At 36.8% G+C, this 16,325-nt stretch overlaps 1 protein-coding gene across 1 annotated transcript; it reads right to left on the bottom strand.

Moving 5' to 3' along the window:
- Nucleotides 1–1,901: 1,901 nt before the first annotated feature.
- On the bottom strand, nt 1,902–15,117 carry arl8ba (ADP-ribosylation factor-like 8Ba). Its single transcript, XM_061874629.1, has 7 exons — nt 14,912–15,117; nt 8,234–8,314; nt 8,035–8,108; nt 4,659–4,752; nt 4,517–4,584; nt 4,198–4,268; nt 1,902–2,475 (listed from the first exon to the last, which is right to left on the bottom strand). Exons 1-7 carry the CDS (start codon nt 15,032–15,034, stop codon nt 2,426–2,428), a joined length of 561 nt encoding a protein of 186 aa, XP_061730613.1. The 5' UTR covers nt 15,035–15,117; the 3' UTR covers nt 1,902–2,425.
- Nucleotides 15,118–16,325: the final 1,208 nt, after the last annotated feature.

The raw sequence follows: 16,325 nt of genomic DNA, 5'->3' as shown, positions 1-16,325 counted from the left end.
TAATAATGAAGATGTAGATAGCCAGTAATCAATAAAGTACTAGCTATCTAATTGCATAAAATGCAGATCCAAATTTGCTGGTGACTATTTAAACAAATTATCAAACTGTATTTTGTGCATAGTATTATTTAGTTTTTCAAAGGGACAATATGTAATAATGAATATTTAGATGGATACATTTTCTTTATTATGTATTGTCCCTTAAGTAAAAAATGCAGTTTAATAATTAGTTTAATTATAATTAGTCACCATTTTGAGTATTTACATATTTATTTTAATAGTTTATTGGTTTTAAAGCTTTGAAAAAAATGGCTGTTGAGGGTAAAAATTGTAATGGTGTGAATGTAAGCGTTAAAGTGCTTATTGTGAAATATGTACTCTTCATTATCACGTATTGTCCCCAGCAAATTTGGATCTGCATTATGTGCATAATATTATTTAGTTTTTTAAGGGACAATACATAATAATATTGAAGATTTGGATAGATAGGAACCAATAAATGTTCTATCTATCTAAATCTTCATTATTACGTATTGTCCTTTAAAAAACTAAATAATATTATGCACAAAATGCAGATCCAAATTTGCTCCGGACTAATTATAATTAAAATAATTATTAAAATACATTTTGTGCATAAAATTATGTATTTTTTTAAGGGACAATATGTAATAATTCCTATCGCCAGTCCTCAGCCAGTTAATGTTAGAATGAGTTTAGCCACACACATTCAAAACATAGTACACAGATTAACAATATTAAAATAAAACAGCCAAATGTGCTCTTGTAAACCACCCACTGCCACAAATGTACTTTATACATTACACAAATACATACTGTACAACAATTTAGTACATATTTCACACTATGCACTTTAACGCTTACATTTACACCATTACAATTTAGACACTCAACAGCCATTGTTTTCCAAGGCTATAAAACAAATTTATTAAAATAAATATGTAAATACTAAAAATTAAACACAAATTGTATTGAACTATTGAATAGTTATATACAAATAATGCAACAAGAGAAGTATATCATACTTCTCTTTTATATTAAAAAAATATTTTTGCTCCGATTATTTAAGAAAATTCAAAATGAATTTCAATTGTATTGAGACTGTAATGAACTGTAAAATTGTCATTCTTACTTTCTGTCTATATATTACAACATGTGCATACCTAGTTTTTGCAATTCATGTGTTAATATGTTCATCTATACATAACATATTACACATATCTCAAGTCCATGCTCCTAACCGTGTGGGAACAGTTTGGAGCAAGCCTCTTCTTCTTCCAACATGACTGCGCACCAGTGCACAAAGCATGGTCCATAAAGACATGGATGACAGAGTCTGGTGTGGATGAACTTGACCGGCCTGCACAGAGTCCTGACCTGAACCCCATAGAACACCATGGGGATGAATTAAAACGGCGACTGAGAGCCAGGCTTTCTCAACCAACATCAGTCTGTGACCTCACCAATGGGCTTTTGGAAGAATGGTGGAAAATACCAATAAATACATTCCGCAACCTTGTGGACAGCCTTCCCAGAAGAGATGAAGCTGTAATAGCTGCAAAAGGTGGACCGGTCTCATATTGAAACCTACAGATTAGGAATGGGATGGCAGTTCAAGTTCATACGTGAGTCAAGGCAGGTGGCCACATACTAAAAACAACCATTCAGAAGGTAAATAAAAGATCAAATTAAGATAAGAGGCTTAAATAAGGTAAATAGAAGATAAAACAAAGAAAAATAAGGTAAACAGAAAGTAATATACTGTTTGAGAGTTTTTGGGATGTGGGAGGAAGTTGAGTACCAGGACAATACAATCTCCACAGAGAAGCTAAGCACAATGCCAAGATTTTGCCCAGATAACATTTAAAAATGTGAAGAGCATGTATTAAAAAGCAAGCCTTTATTTGAATCAAGAGTAGTGATTGGCATATTTTCCCATAACAGACAGGCACACCTAGCACTTTGCTTGAGAGAGGAGAGCCGTCGCACAAGGCACTTGAAATTCTGCCCCTCACAGCACAGAGGCGACTTCCAAAATAACCCTGCAGCCGTCCTCTCTGATCATTCAGACCTTAAATAAAATCACATATTCACACGCACATTGTCGTCAAAAAAGAATGATACAAGCTTGGTGTTTGTACACACCTGCTTAGCTACATAATTCCAGACTAAAACAGCATACATAATTCGAACAAAACAGTCAAAAGAATGCATTAGCATTTAGCCCAACTTAGCATCCCAAGCCACAAGTACATATCGTTAAAAAAATAGTACAACTTTACAATGACATCTCAGAATGACATTTTGGTCGTTCTCAGAGTTTGTGGGTGTCAACTAAAAAGCTGAAGAGTGCGTAGTGTGAGTTAAACACACATCTGATGTGGCAAAGAGGTGCACCACTTCGTTTTCAGCTCCTCCGCGTCTTTGAGTGCTGAATTAGCCATTGAAGAGTGATATCTGGAAGGAACAACACCAAGTCTTGGTTAGTTTTTATTACAGATTAATTTTAAAGTAGATAAACAAGTTTCACATTGCCAATGTAATCTGATCATCATCTTTTCATTGCAAAATAGCAACACCTCTTTACAATGTTTCCGATAAATTGATTTCCTTGTGGCGACTTGTCGCTCTTTTCCATGAGCAGCGGGGTCTTATACTCTGGACCCTTCCCTCATTTAAAATCCTTACGGGCGACCAAAAACAAAACTGGCAAAAATAGTTCATTTGTATTTCCAACACATGATCTGATATTAAAATATGATATCGGTCCCATAACAGAAAAAAAAAGTATGGGATTAAATGGGCCTGCATGTATAATGTTTACAAAGTTGGACATCCAGTTACCATCTAAATATCCTCCTTCAGTTCTTGTCTTTTTTTTCTGCTGTTCTTGTTCTTGATGGCTCATATTAGGGATGTAAACGATAAATGGTATGATTAAATAAAAATTACTGTAAAACCGTGATTGATAACACTTTTTAAAAAACATACGGACAGGTGACACTGCTCATTTACTGGAGCTGCAAGCCAGTATTAGCAAGCTTAAATGCTAACATGAAAACAAGAGACATTAATGTCCTCCTCCATTAAAAAAAATGACAATCCCCAACGTAAACTGACATAAACACATTACTGTCTCAGCAACTAAGATAATCAACTGTGCACATTAAACCTACATGTTATGCTCTCTCAGATAGAGGGATCGATTGATAATCAAAGCAATATGACAACAGGAAGAACTTCCGCGTGACGTCACAAAAACCGGACATAACGACCCAACTCACAATTAAAAAAACAAACATTTTTACAAATTAAAGCGGAAGAAGACAAAACATATTTAAACAATCCAATAAATAATAATATGGTTCCTAAGTAGCCAGAACAATATTATAACATATTTCTTCTGCCAAGAAAGTATTATTGTGTGGCTATTAATATATTATATTTATTTGATTGTTTGAATAAAATTAATTATAAGTGTGTTTGAGTACTTTATGAGCACATTCAACAATACTGAGATAATGATAGCAGTGATAATTTTGGTGACATCAACCGTGATGAAATTTTCATATCTTTACATCCTTAGTTGATATGTTTTTGAGTGAATACGACTTCAGAATGTATAGAAATATAAAAAGAGTCTCTACTAATTGGCTGCTGTATTGTTTGTCTATTGATCTAGCATCAATAGAGACAAGGTCCAGCTAATATCGACCTTGCATCAGTGGTGCCTTCCACAACAACACAAGCAGATGGGATGTCTTGCAGGTGTATGTGTTGTCCTGGCAGTTTAGAGTTTCCAGGATGATTTCACCACACAAACAATGACAGCATTTTACTCACATTAATGTCAATTTCTGTGATATTCTGCTTTTAACAGAAGATTCTGTTTGATTAGCCAATTCTGTTATTTAGTCCATTGATTGGTTAACGCGGAAACCATATGGCCCTACTTGACCTCACGACCCCTATGATCAGAACTACACATTCACGCTCTAAACGGATTGGTGACACTGTGAAAAACATGTGATCAGAGCAACAAATGCGCTGTAAATTGTGTCAGGTCAACTAAATGTTTGACTATTTTTAATAAAGCGTTCCATCCCTCAGTAGCCTCGATCCACCCATCATGAGCCTGCGTGACATGCCACGGTAACGTTAACGGCAAATCCAACCCACCGATGTTGTCCTTTTCTTTGCAAGAAATGGAGTAGCAGCATATCTCCCTGTCCTGAATAGCTGCCAGATTCCTATGAAAGAAAAAAACAAAGAAATCTAAAAGAAGCCTTTAAGGCAACAGTATTCACATGTTTTATGGCAGAGTGGCTTGATTAAATAACATCACTTTTAGCGGTTGGCAGCAGGGGGAGCCAATTCCACACAAAAAAATGCCAAATTAATTGATTGATATAATTAGCTTTAGTGTACACAGCATTGTTCAAATAATGTGTAATATAAATGCAAAATGCAAAAAAGGCCTTTTTTGAGACAAACTTACATTTTCTCAATAAGCTGCTTTTCATCTAAAGCAGTGGGCAGGTCTCTTTTGTTTCCCAGCACCAAAACCTACAAACATGGAAAGAGTCAAGCACAGATTTCACTGGTGGAAGAAAGCAGTCAGACAGGAAAATGACACTCACAGGAATCCCTTGCAACTGGGGTTTGTCTAATAAATTATGAAGCTCATTTCTAGACGCCTCCACCTTGTCTCGATCTGCAGCGTCGACCATGTATCTGAAAATGAGGCGTGGCACAGTTCAGTAGGCATGTGGAACAGTTAGCCATAGTATGGCTCATGTTTCCACTGCAAATGTTTAGTGTATGGCAAGGCGATTAAACTGGCAGCTAGCCTGGGGGTCAAATCCGCCCCTGGAATGAAATAAGTCCGACCCCCCTTCCCGTAGACTTGACCATTTTTGCAGCAATTTAAATAAAGTAACACTAACACACGCACAAACACAACGTTGTAGAGAGGCACTTGGACCAGTGTAAACTTGTAAAAATTAAAATTTTAACCTCATAATGGCCAGCATCCACTGCAATGCGCCCTTAAAAATATGTAACTCGGAAAAAAGAAAAAGACCAAAAACAATGTCCACCACAGAGAATACTGGTTATCAAAGTAAAGGGAGAAGTACGGCCACCCTCAATCCTTAGGTTTTTGGAAATGGGGCCCCTAGAACAATTTAGTTGAATGCTCCTGGTCTGCGGGTACCTTTCCACAATTGAAACAATACGGTACCAAGTCCTGAGACCTGGAAATCGATACTGATACTCAATGATTCCAATTTATGGTTGTGTGTGTTCACATGGTAATAAATGTTAATTTATAATAAGATAAAAATGTTTATGCATTATTTCATATTACAGTGAGTTGATATGATTTAATACAACTGTTCTTTCCAATTGTTACATTTAGTTTTTTTAGACTTTGGAGTATCATTTGAAAGCATTAATTTCAGTTTGTCTTTAGTACGTTGCCGTCATTACAAAGTAGTCATTGCCGTAAAGTTGAATGTGCCAGTCTTGTCTTTTGTTGAGCCCTACAAAATGTTGTACTTAATACGCACCATCTGTTTGATTGTAAATCCCGTTAGTTGTAGTTTTCATTAACAAATTTAGAAGTGTTGAAATCTACATGTAAAATCACTAATGCTAATCAGTAGCATGTACAAGGCAAATACAATGTAAATTAGCATCGAGCTAGCACATTTTGAAAAGTGAAAACTTTCTTTTGAGTGTTTCTCGTCAAGCATGCTGGCTTTGTTGGTATTGAAAATTACCACATTACTTAAAGGTAGTCTGCTACACATACACCTGTTTGCCCGCCAAGTGCAAAATCTGCAACTTGGTGTGACGTCCTGTTCAACAAAAGTGAAGTGAAGTGAATTATATTTATATAGCGCTTTTCTCTAGTGACACAAAGCGCTTTACATCGTGAAACCCAATATCTAAGTTACATTTAAACCAGTGTGGGTGGCACTGGGAGCAGGTGGGTAAAGTGTCTTGCCCAAGGACACAACGGCAGTGACCAGGATGGCGGGAGCGGGAATCAAACCTGCAACCCTCAAGTTGCTGGCACGACCGCTCTACCAACCGAGCTATGCCGCCCCTCAAAAGGTATAGAAATATGGTACCCTTTGATTTTACATGAATCGATCCTAGGGCTGAGCGATATGGCAATGAAATATCATGGTTTATTTTTTTATATCATTTGATCTTGATTCATTTTTGTATTTTTTTTTAAGCCGATTGTCCTGTGCAGGATTTTACCAAGTACCATTGCATCTCCACTATTCAGTACTGCAGTATCTCTGAACAAACATGTCCGCCATGTTTTTTTGAGGTAATATATGCAAACAGCAGACAACTGTCATTTTGTTTACCTCTCGTAAACACTATTTGTGGGTGCAACGGTACAGGTAACCCACACGGCAGGCCGTACCTCGATTTTAGAGCCACGGTTTCGCTTCTTTTTTGGTATATCACGTGGGAGTAAAGAGAACACCTTTTTTCCCTCTCAAAGTTATTTTATTAGTTTGCTTGCCATCACAATTTTGATTCTGCAGTAAACAAAGTACCAGTGGTGTACTGAATACTGGGAGACTTTTATTTCAAGTTAAAATTTACTACAAAACACTTTCAAATGGTAAATTATTATTTGTATTCTTTAGTTTATATTTATACATTAGTGCTTTGGCAAACAGCAAGTGGTGAGCCAGACTGTGGAGGGTTTTTTTTTTTTAACTTAAATACAGTAGCTTATATCTAAGGAAAGCACATTTAAGTGCAGTTTGAATTTGAGCCACTGTAAAGTAATGTGTACAAACACATAAAACATGTTTAATGATTATTTCAGGAAAAAAACAATTATCCACAAACTTAAAAGTGATATGAACAAACAATGTCTACAGAGATTGTTAGTACACATTATATAAGAGTAGTTCAGAGCAAAAATATTAACAAAAAGTCTGATTTAAAAATATTTATGTTTTCTAATTAAATTAGTAGGTGTGTTTATTACGCCAATACAGTCACAAAGACATTCTGCGAGTGCCTGCAAATCCACACTGAGAGAAGAATTACTGGTGAGCTGCAGCGAAAATCTGTCATTGAAGTTGCTGCTCCTCCTTCAATGTTGTGTTTTAACCTCTATACTAGTGTTAGCCATATTTCTTTTTTCTAATCTTCTGGGCTTTTTTGCGTCAAGAGTATAGGGATGGTCGTGCACACACACGGACACAAACACACGCACATGTACACAAACACAAAAAGAGACACAGTCAATAAAGGCGTATTTTTCTGTGCAGGATTAGATCAATTACTGTTGCATCCATATTGTTTACTACGGTGGTATCTTCTAACAAACTTTTCCGCCATTTTTGATCGAGGTAATATATGATCACAGCTGATCACCGTGATTGAACGGAAATTAATCGCGATCTTAAAATCGCCCAGCCATAATTGATCCCAATAATACCAACAGAATTTGGTCTGTACTTATAAAAGTACCAAATTCGGGAAACCTATGCCTGCAAATGGTGAAGGAGAGGTGGCATGACATTAGTGCAAAAGCATTAAAACATTGTTTGCTTTGTCTTTTTAATAAAATTCATTACAATATTCCATCATGAATGATGTCCTCAAAGTACTTGACAAAAGTTTACAGTACTTTCTTTAGCTTTTCTGCAAAAACAACCAGCATTTTATGTTATACACTATCGTACTTAATTTAATGCAAAGTCATTAAAGTTAAGTTTTTTTTACATCTTAATATTAAGTGATTAACTCCTCTTTATACTTGTCTGAGAGATTAGAATAAGTTACTTAGCACACTGCTTATTGATAAAAGTCATTACGTAACCCGCTCCATCTTCGAGACAGTGGTACAAAAGTAGGAATCACTGACATAGGATTCTTAACTTGGTGTGCAGAAAGCGAACTACACTTATGGAGATATGGGTGGTCCAATGGATTACATCATCGACATCTCGGAAATTTAACTTGAGTACTTACACGATGGCGTTAACCCCCCGACAGTAGCGCTCCCACATGCTTCGGAAGCGTGGCTGACCTCCAATATCCCAGATCTGCAGAATGAAAGTTAGCACCATTGTATGACTTCCTTTTTATAAAAACAAACACACACTTGTGAGTAAGATTCATGCAAGAGGCTAATGTCTGTGTAGAAAAAAAGCAGGAAGTGGATAAAAACCTTGATGGTGACATTTCCTTTGGCAACCTTCCTCATATTGAATCCAACTGTAGGGATCATGTCTTCACTAAAATGACCCGACTGAAAGAAAAACAACAGATTTGAGCTGAGATCATGTATTTTAAAAAAAAAACCCACAAAAAAACAATATGATTTCTCATACACATTCTTGGTGCCTTATTCAGTCAAATATAAATTGCAATTCCTGTTTTTGAGTTGTTCCGTCATTATTACCTGGTATAAAAGTGAAAGTGTGCACTACTGCAATAAAAGAAGAAGTATTTGTGAAAAATGACACAAGCAAATACTCATAGCAGATTGATTAATTCTTTAACAGCTAAAAAAAGTTAAATAACTGCAGGTGGACAGTTGGTAGTATTGGTGTTCCTTTGATTTTCGCAGGGGTTATTTTACAATCTCTCCTGTGTTAAAGTACATTTCTGCAAAGTAAGGACCCTATTTATTTTTATTATTTTTAATGACTATTTAGGGATGTGCTGATTTTCGTGGAAAAGTAAGTTGCCAATTAGTGTATTCCAATGCTGATCACAAACATTGATTACATTTTGACTGACACAATATTCGTTTTTGTTCCTCTGACTGACAAGCGAGCAGCTAATTACAGTATGTATTACCGTACAGTATGAAACTGCTCATCCAAGTTAATAATAATCACCTACATTACAGCAAATAAACCCAATTTCTGAGGGTCTTAATTAAGTATCTATATCAAGTATCATTTATCACTGGTGGACGACTTGTCCAGGGTGTACCGCGCCTACCGCCCAAATGTAGGTGAGATAGGCTCTAGCAACCCCCGCGACCCTGAAAGGGACAAGCAGTAGAAAATGGATGGATGGATGGATGGATGGACGAGGCTAAACATGTTACACCCCGAGAGCAAGCCAGGAGCAGGCATGCCCATTCATAGCTAAGCTAGCCGCTAAGCTACCTTGCCACAACACCAAGAATTAGAAATAAGTGTTTAGTAATGTTTAAGAAGTGTGGATGGAATCACATTACAGCAGAAAGTAAGCAGTTATTAACAGGAAATTAACAAGTAGATTAATAGGAGTTAGAGAGAGAATAACATGACAAAAACTGTTTAATTTGTCAGCATTGTCACAGTCAGTACACGACACATAAGGGCAAATCCATCCCCAAATTGGTGGTGGCTTTACCAACGGTAGTATCAGTATATGATATTTTTTGTTGTTATTTTTGTTAATAATTACAAATTCAGGGAATAATTACATTGGAACATGGAGGGCAAAAACCAAACAAGTTTAAATGTGGAATACATATGACTTTTATCTTTTGTTTAGTTATGGTGTACTATTGAATTTGTATTTAAAAAAACAATTGATGACATAAATAGAAATCCCAACCTGATGTTCCTCAAAAACTTGACAAAAGACGAAGTAATCAAAATTGTTAATAATTGTAAAACCAAGACCTTAACTGACATGGAATTGATATGAAAGATATACGAAATAATTGAAGAAATTTCAGAACCATTCAAGCATATCAGCAATCCATCAATTCAAACTGGCAAATTCTCAAACAAAAGTAAAATAGCAAAAGTTATACTGATTTTTTATTTTATTTTTATTTTTAATTGGAGAAAACCACCAATTTACAAAATATAGATCGATTTCTCAACTTAAACAATTTTCTAAAATCATTGAAAAAGTATTTAATAACAAACTGGACAAATCCATTAACAAAAGTGGAACACTTGCAGACAATCAATACAGATACAGACCTAACATATCAACATCAACGTCATTAATCAAAATAACGGAGGAAATCACCAACGCAATAGATAGTAAACAGTGTACCGCAGCAGTATCTGACAAAAGCATTTGACCCATCCATCCAGTTTCTAACGCTTGTCCCTCCCAGGGTGGCAGGGGGTGCTGGTGCCTATCCCAGCTGCATTCGGGCAGAAGGCGGGGTTACACCCTGGACAAGTTGCCACCTCATCGCAGAGCCAACACAAAGAATTATTCTGAACAAAAGAGGAGAAGTATAATATTAGAGAAAATTCTAACTTAAAACATTTGCTTGCACGTACAACACTTAAATCCTTTGTTATATCACTATGTAGAGTTAAATTACGGAATGGATTAAGCAAAGAAATCAAACGAGGTACTAATAAGATCCACTTTAATCTAATCAATTCAATCCACTTTATTTATATAGCACATTTAAACAACAAAATGTGTCCAAAGTGCTGCACAACAATAGTAAAGACAACATTTAAAAACTATCCTGAGCTCCACTAATGACTGAATAAAAACAAAAAATAAAAATAAATACATATAAAACCAATATAAAAACAATATAAAGTAAATATGATAAAAAACTATTTTAAGGGCGAAACCAATTAAAACCGTAAATAAAAAATCAACATTTTAAAACACAGAGGGCAACAGAGGACCACACAACTCACGTAGTTTTAAAAGCCAGAGAATAAAAATGGGTCTTAAGATGAGATTTAAAACACTCCACTGTGGGAGCAGTTCGAATATGGAGGGGCAGTGTGTTCCAGAGCTTAAGGCCGACCATAGAAAAGGCCCTGTCTCCCCTAGATTTAAGTCTGGTCTATTTTCATTAATCAATCAATGTTTATTTATATAACTCTAAATCACAAGTGCCTCAAAGGGCTGCACAAACCACAACGACATCCTTGGTAGGGCCCACGTAAGGGCAAGGAAAAACTCACCCCAGTGGGACGTTGACAATGATGACTATGAGAAACCTTGGAGAGGACCGCATATGTTGGCAACCCCCCACCCCATCAGGATTCAGATTATTCACATGAAAACTTTTATGGTAGACTTAAATACAACCAACTTTGAGCGCCGTCTGCAGGCTAATTATCAAAAAATGTACGCCGAGGCTAAATTTTTTTGGATTAATCATATAGTATTGAATTAATGTTACTATTAAAGACGGTAGAGCAGGAAAATGGCTGCTTACACGATTACTACCACTAATTTAATAAGCAAGATACCCATACACTCAAAGAAAGACAGCTTAATTTGACCAATAAAGTAATCTATCACTCAGCTATTGTACATAAACACTTAATTTCAGTTAAAATATTATTACACACAGTAAGGTTTTTATAAAATGTACGTACTGGTATAATTATAGAGTGCAGGTTTTGTTGTGAATTTTGTTTTTGAGATGATCAACAATAACTTACATACAAATGGTTGCTAGACAACTTTAAAGATGTGTTATGCATAATACTTTAATCCAAATTAGTTAACTACAAATGTGCGCTACATTTGTTAACTGTGTTACAAAAAAGATCAATTAGAATAATACATAATGTTGGATATAGAGAACATACAAACCCTTTATTTATTGAGTCAAAAATATTAAAGTTTGATGATTTGGTAAAATTGCAACGCAAATTATAACCTACTACCAAAGAATGTACAACAATTCTTCTCAACTAAAGAGGAGAAATATAACCTTAGAAGAAAATCTAATTTAAAACATTTGTATGCACGTACAACACTTAAAACCTTTAGCATATCAGTATGTGGAATGAAATTATGGAATGGATTAAGTAAAGAAGTTAAACATTGTACTGATATGATCCAGATTAAGAAGCTGTTCAAATTAATAGTGCTTACAAAGTACAAAGAAGAAGAATTATGAGAAACACTTTCAACCTGATTGAAAATAAAATATTATTCATCTCAGTATGTTAATAATGACTGAATTAATTAATTAGATATTACAAAACTGTTATATTAATCATTCACGGATGTCATTTTATTATTTTACTATAAAAAAGTTTAGTAAATGAATGCATATATTGGTAAACGCTCTAAAGTGGGAAAGGGTTAGGATTAAATAAGCTTTGCTTCTTCCTACTCCTTTTCGGACATGATGTAATGTGAAATGATATGAAATTGTCCGATGTATTATGTTGTAAGTATTTTCATGTTCGAAATAAACTAAGAAAAGAAAAGAAAGAAATTACTGTAATTTTAGTCGACTAAAACTAAATTGATTTAAATGACTAAAATACTAAAACTAAAATAAATTTTTGTCAAAATATAACTAAAACTACATTAAAAGCTGCTGTCAAAATAAGAGTTCTTCACAAACTCACACACACTAGCATCACATCACATGACTTGACCGAGTCACCTGACTAAGCTAAGTGGAAATGAATGCAGAGGTCTTATGACTGCAGGAAGTCCCCTCAGCAACCCACTCACTCTATGAAAACTACTCGCTAGCATGAACCTCAACTGACACCAAGTGTTTTTTTTAAAAAGGATGTTTTCTTTCTACAGTACAATGCTTTTACTAATGAAATGATCATCAAAGTCACATTAACGGTTATTTAGATGCTTCCATTGATGCCAATTCAAAGTGATGCTTGGATGACTTTTCCCCTCTGTGATCGCCATCATAATGAACGCATGTCCTGGTTCTATAAAATGTAGTGCCACGCAAAATGTTAAGGCTACTGCAAAGGTGAAACAGGGTGAATGCATATATTGCTAAAACAAATGGGTTATACTTGTATAGCGCTTTTCTACCTTCAAGGTACTCAAAGTGCTTAGACCAGGGGTCACCAACGCGGTGCCCGCAGGCACCAGGTTGCCCGTAAGGACCAGATGAGTCACCCGCTGGCCTGTTCTAAAAATAGCTCAAATAGCAGCACTTACCAGTGAGCTGCCTCTATTTTTTAAATTGTATTTATTTATGAGTAAGCTGGTCTCGCTTTGCTCGACATTTTTAATTCTAAGGTATACAAAACTCAAATAGAATTTGAAAATTCAAGAAAAAATTTTAAGGACTTGGTCTTCACTTGTTTAAATAAATAACTGTATTTGTTTACTTTGCTTCTTATAACTTTCAAAAAGACAATTTTAGAGAAAAAATACAACCTTAAAAATTATTTTAGGATTTTTAAACACGTATACCTCTTTACCTTTTAAATTCCTTCCTCTTCTTTCCTGACAATTTAAATCAATGTTCAAGTTAATTTTTTTTTTTATTGTAAAGAATAATAAATACATTTTTATTTAATTCTTCGTTTTAGCTTCTGTTTTTTCGACAAAACATATTTGTGAAATATTTCTTTAAACTTATTATGATTAAAATTCAAAAAAAATATTTGTCTTTGTTAGAAATACAGCCTGCGATGAGGTGGTGACTTGTCCAGGGTGTACCCCGCCTTCCGCCCGATTGTAGCTGAGATAGGCACCAGCGCCCCACGTGACCCCAAAGGGAATAAGCGGTAGAAAAATGGATGGATGGATGGATAGAAATACAGCTTGGTCCAATTTGCTATATATTCTAACAAAGTGCAGATTGGATTTTAACCTATTTAAAACATGTCATCAAAATTCTAAAATTAATCTTAATCAGGAAAAATTACTGATGATGTTCCATAAATTATTTTTTAAAAATGTTCAAAAAGATTCGAATTAGCTAGTTTTTCTCTTCTTTTTTTCGGTTGGATTTTGAATTTTAAAGAGTCGAAATATATTTATAATAATACAGTATTTATCAGTTTCTATATAGATTTATTGTGAAAAATCATTAAGATGATCAGTGTTCCCACAAAGATAAATATCATTAATTATTAATGATAACATAAGAATTAAAGGTAAATTGAGCAAATTGGCTATTTCTGGCAATTTATTTAAGTGTGTATCAAACTGGTAGCCCTTCGCATTAATCAGTACCTAAGAAGTAACTCTTGGTTTCAAAAAGGTTGGTGACCCCTGGCTTAGACATTATTTCCACATTCACCCATTCACACACTGGTGGCGGGAGCTGCCATGTAAGGCCCAAACCCCGACCCATCAGGTGAAAAGGTGAAGTGTCTTGCTCAAGGACACAACGGAGTTGACTAGGTTGGTAGAAGGTGGGGATCGAACCAGGAACCCTCCGGTTGCTGGCATGCCCACTCTCCCCACATTCACACACTGGTGGCGGGAGCTGCCATGTAAGGCCCAAACCCCGACCCATCAGGTGAAAAGGTGAAGTGTCTTGCTCAAGGACACAAGGGAGGTGACTAGGTTGGTAGAAGGTGGGAATCGAACCAGGAACCCTCAGGTTGCTGGCATGGCCACTCTCCCCAACCAGGCCACGCCCTCTCCAAGGTAAATTAGCAACATTCCTGCTAGTACATCCATGTCAGCATTTTTTTTTTACTTTGGCATCCCTGCATTTTAGGTGGCATTTATAAATGCTCAGCTGCAGTGCTTACTTATTGATGGTGCTTGTCGTTTTATTATTAACACTCATCTTTATATTGATGCATGATCAGTTATATTTCAAATACTGATAAGCTCACACTCGCATCACTGTCTTAATCATTTGAAACAATTAGGTTTATAAAGTAAAAGTAGGCCATCTTTACACATGCGTTGTAGTCATCTTGTTATTGTAAACAGTATTAGAAAATATGAAGTTTGCAGGCTTTAGCATGCTACCTTTTCCAACTTAACAACTATAATACAAAGGTAAAAGAGATCATAACGTGCTTTTAGTGATGAAACGACAGCAAAGGGATACGCCATTATCGTGTTTGAGCCACACAAGTCGGCATAATGTAAACACTTAGTCATTGTTGTCATTGGCGCTAATGCTATTAGCAGGCTAGCTAGCTAGCTAGCAGGTGACACTTACAGCGATCACGTTGACAAATGTCGTTTTTCCGGAGTACTGGAGGCCGACCAGCGTGAGCTCCATCTCCTCCTTCCAAAACAGAGACTTGAACCAGTCTAGAAGCCGGTTTATTAGTGCCAGCATCTTGGACCCGTGCGCTTTCTGCCTCTCCTCCCTGTCAGCTGTTGAGTCGGGCTTTTCCTAGCTCAGACAGGAGGAGTCATGTGACCACCAGCGCGCCACAACGGGGGAGACAGCGCCCCTACTGGACGAGGGAGTAAGTGTAGCTCCAAATGCGACACAGCACTCCCGTCCAAAGGCAAAACCCAGTAACTCAATTTTGGTTAAAACTGAGCTGATAATAATTTTGGAGTTCCTAGGTGATATGCTTTACATTAGTGTATGCGATATTGTAATTTGTTCCGTAAGTAAGCTGTTACGCGCATGGCAGGACCTAGCAACCACCACATAACCACGTAGATACAACAGAAAAACCTAGTATCTCAAGGGACCAATCGAAGCTTCTTTGTCAGTCGCCTTATTGTATTTAATGAGACATTTGCACGAATCGGGGCCGACGGTCAACCTGATTATGTGATATTATGGCCCGAGGGGATATTTGGAAGATTGGCCCAGGACGTTGCAAGCACCTTCATTAAATGTCCATCCATCCATTTTCTACCGCTTTTTCCCTTTCGGGGTCGCGGGGGGCGCTGGTGCCTATCTCAGCTACAATCGGGCGGAAGGCGGGGTACACCCTGGACAAGTTGCCACCTCATCGCAGGGCCAACACAGATAGACAGACAACATTCACGCTCACATTCACACACTAGGGCCAATTTAGTGTTGCCAATCAACCTATCCCCTGGTGCATGTCTTTGGAGGTGGGAGGAAGCCGGAGTACCCGGAGGGAACCCACGCATTCACGGGGAGAACATGCAAACTCCACACAGAAAGATCCTCAGCCTGGAATTGAACCCAGGACAGCAGGACCTTTGTATTGTGAGGCAGACGCACTAACCCCTCTGCCACCGTGAAGTATTGTTCTTATTCTTCCCCTTACATACTCTTTTGGGCAGATAACTGTGGAGGTCAAAATAAAAACTGGACGCTGTACACAGCTCTTGCCCAATGTGCAAACGCAGAATGGGGCCCACCCGAGATTGTGATAAAATATCTGGAGAAAGGGCACACGTTCATGAGAGCAGATTCAATCCATGGCTCAATCGGCAAGAAAATGAAAGCTCAAGAAAACATCTATAGGTTTGATGACTTTGTAGATAGCCCTGCGATGAGGTGGCGACTTGTCCAGGGTGTACCCTGCCTTCCGCCCGATTGTAGCTGAGATAGGCGCCAGCGCCCCCCGCGACCCCGAAAGGGAATAAGCGGTAGAAAATGGATGGACTTTGTAGATTTTTGTAAGACAGCATCAAGA

This window comes from Nerophis ophidion, linkage group LG16 (assembly GCF_033978795.1).
Source record: "Nerophis ophidion isolate RoL-2023_Sa linkage group LG16, RoL_Noph_v1.0, whole genome shotgun sequence".
Lineage (NCBI taxonomy): Eukaryota > Metazoa > Chordata > Actinopteri > Syngnathiformes > Syngnathidae > Nerophis > Nerophis ophidion.
Note: the sequence above shows the minus strand (reverse complement) of the source record. Positions and strands in the feature narration are given on the sequence as shown.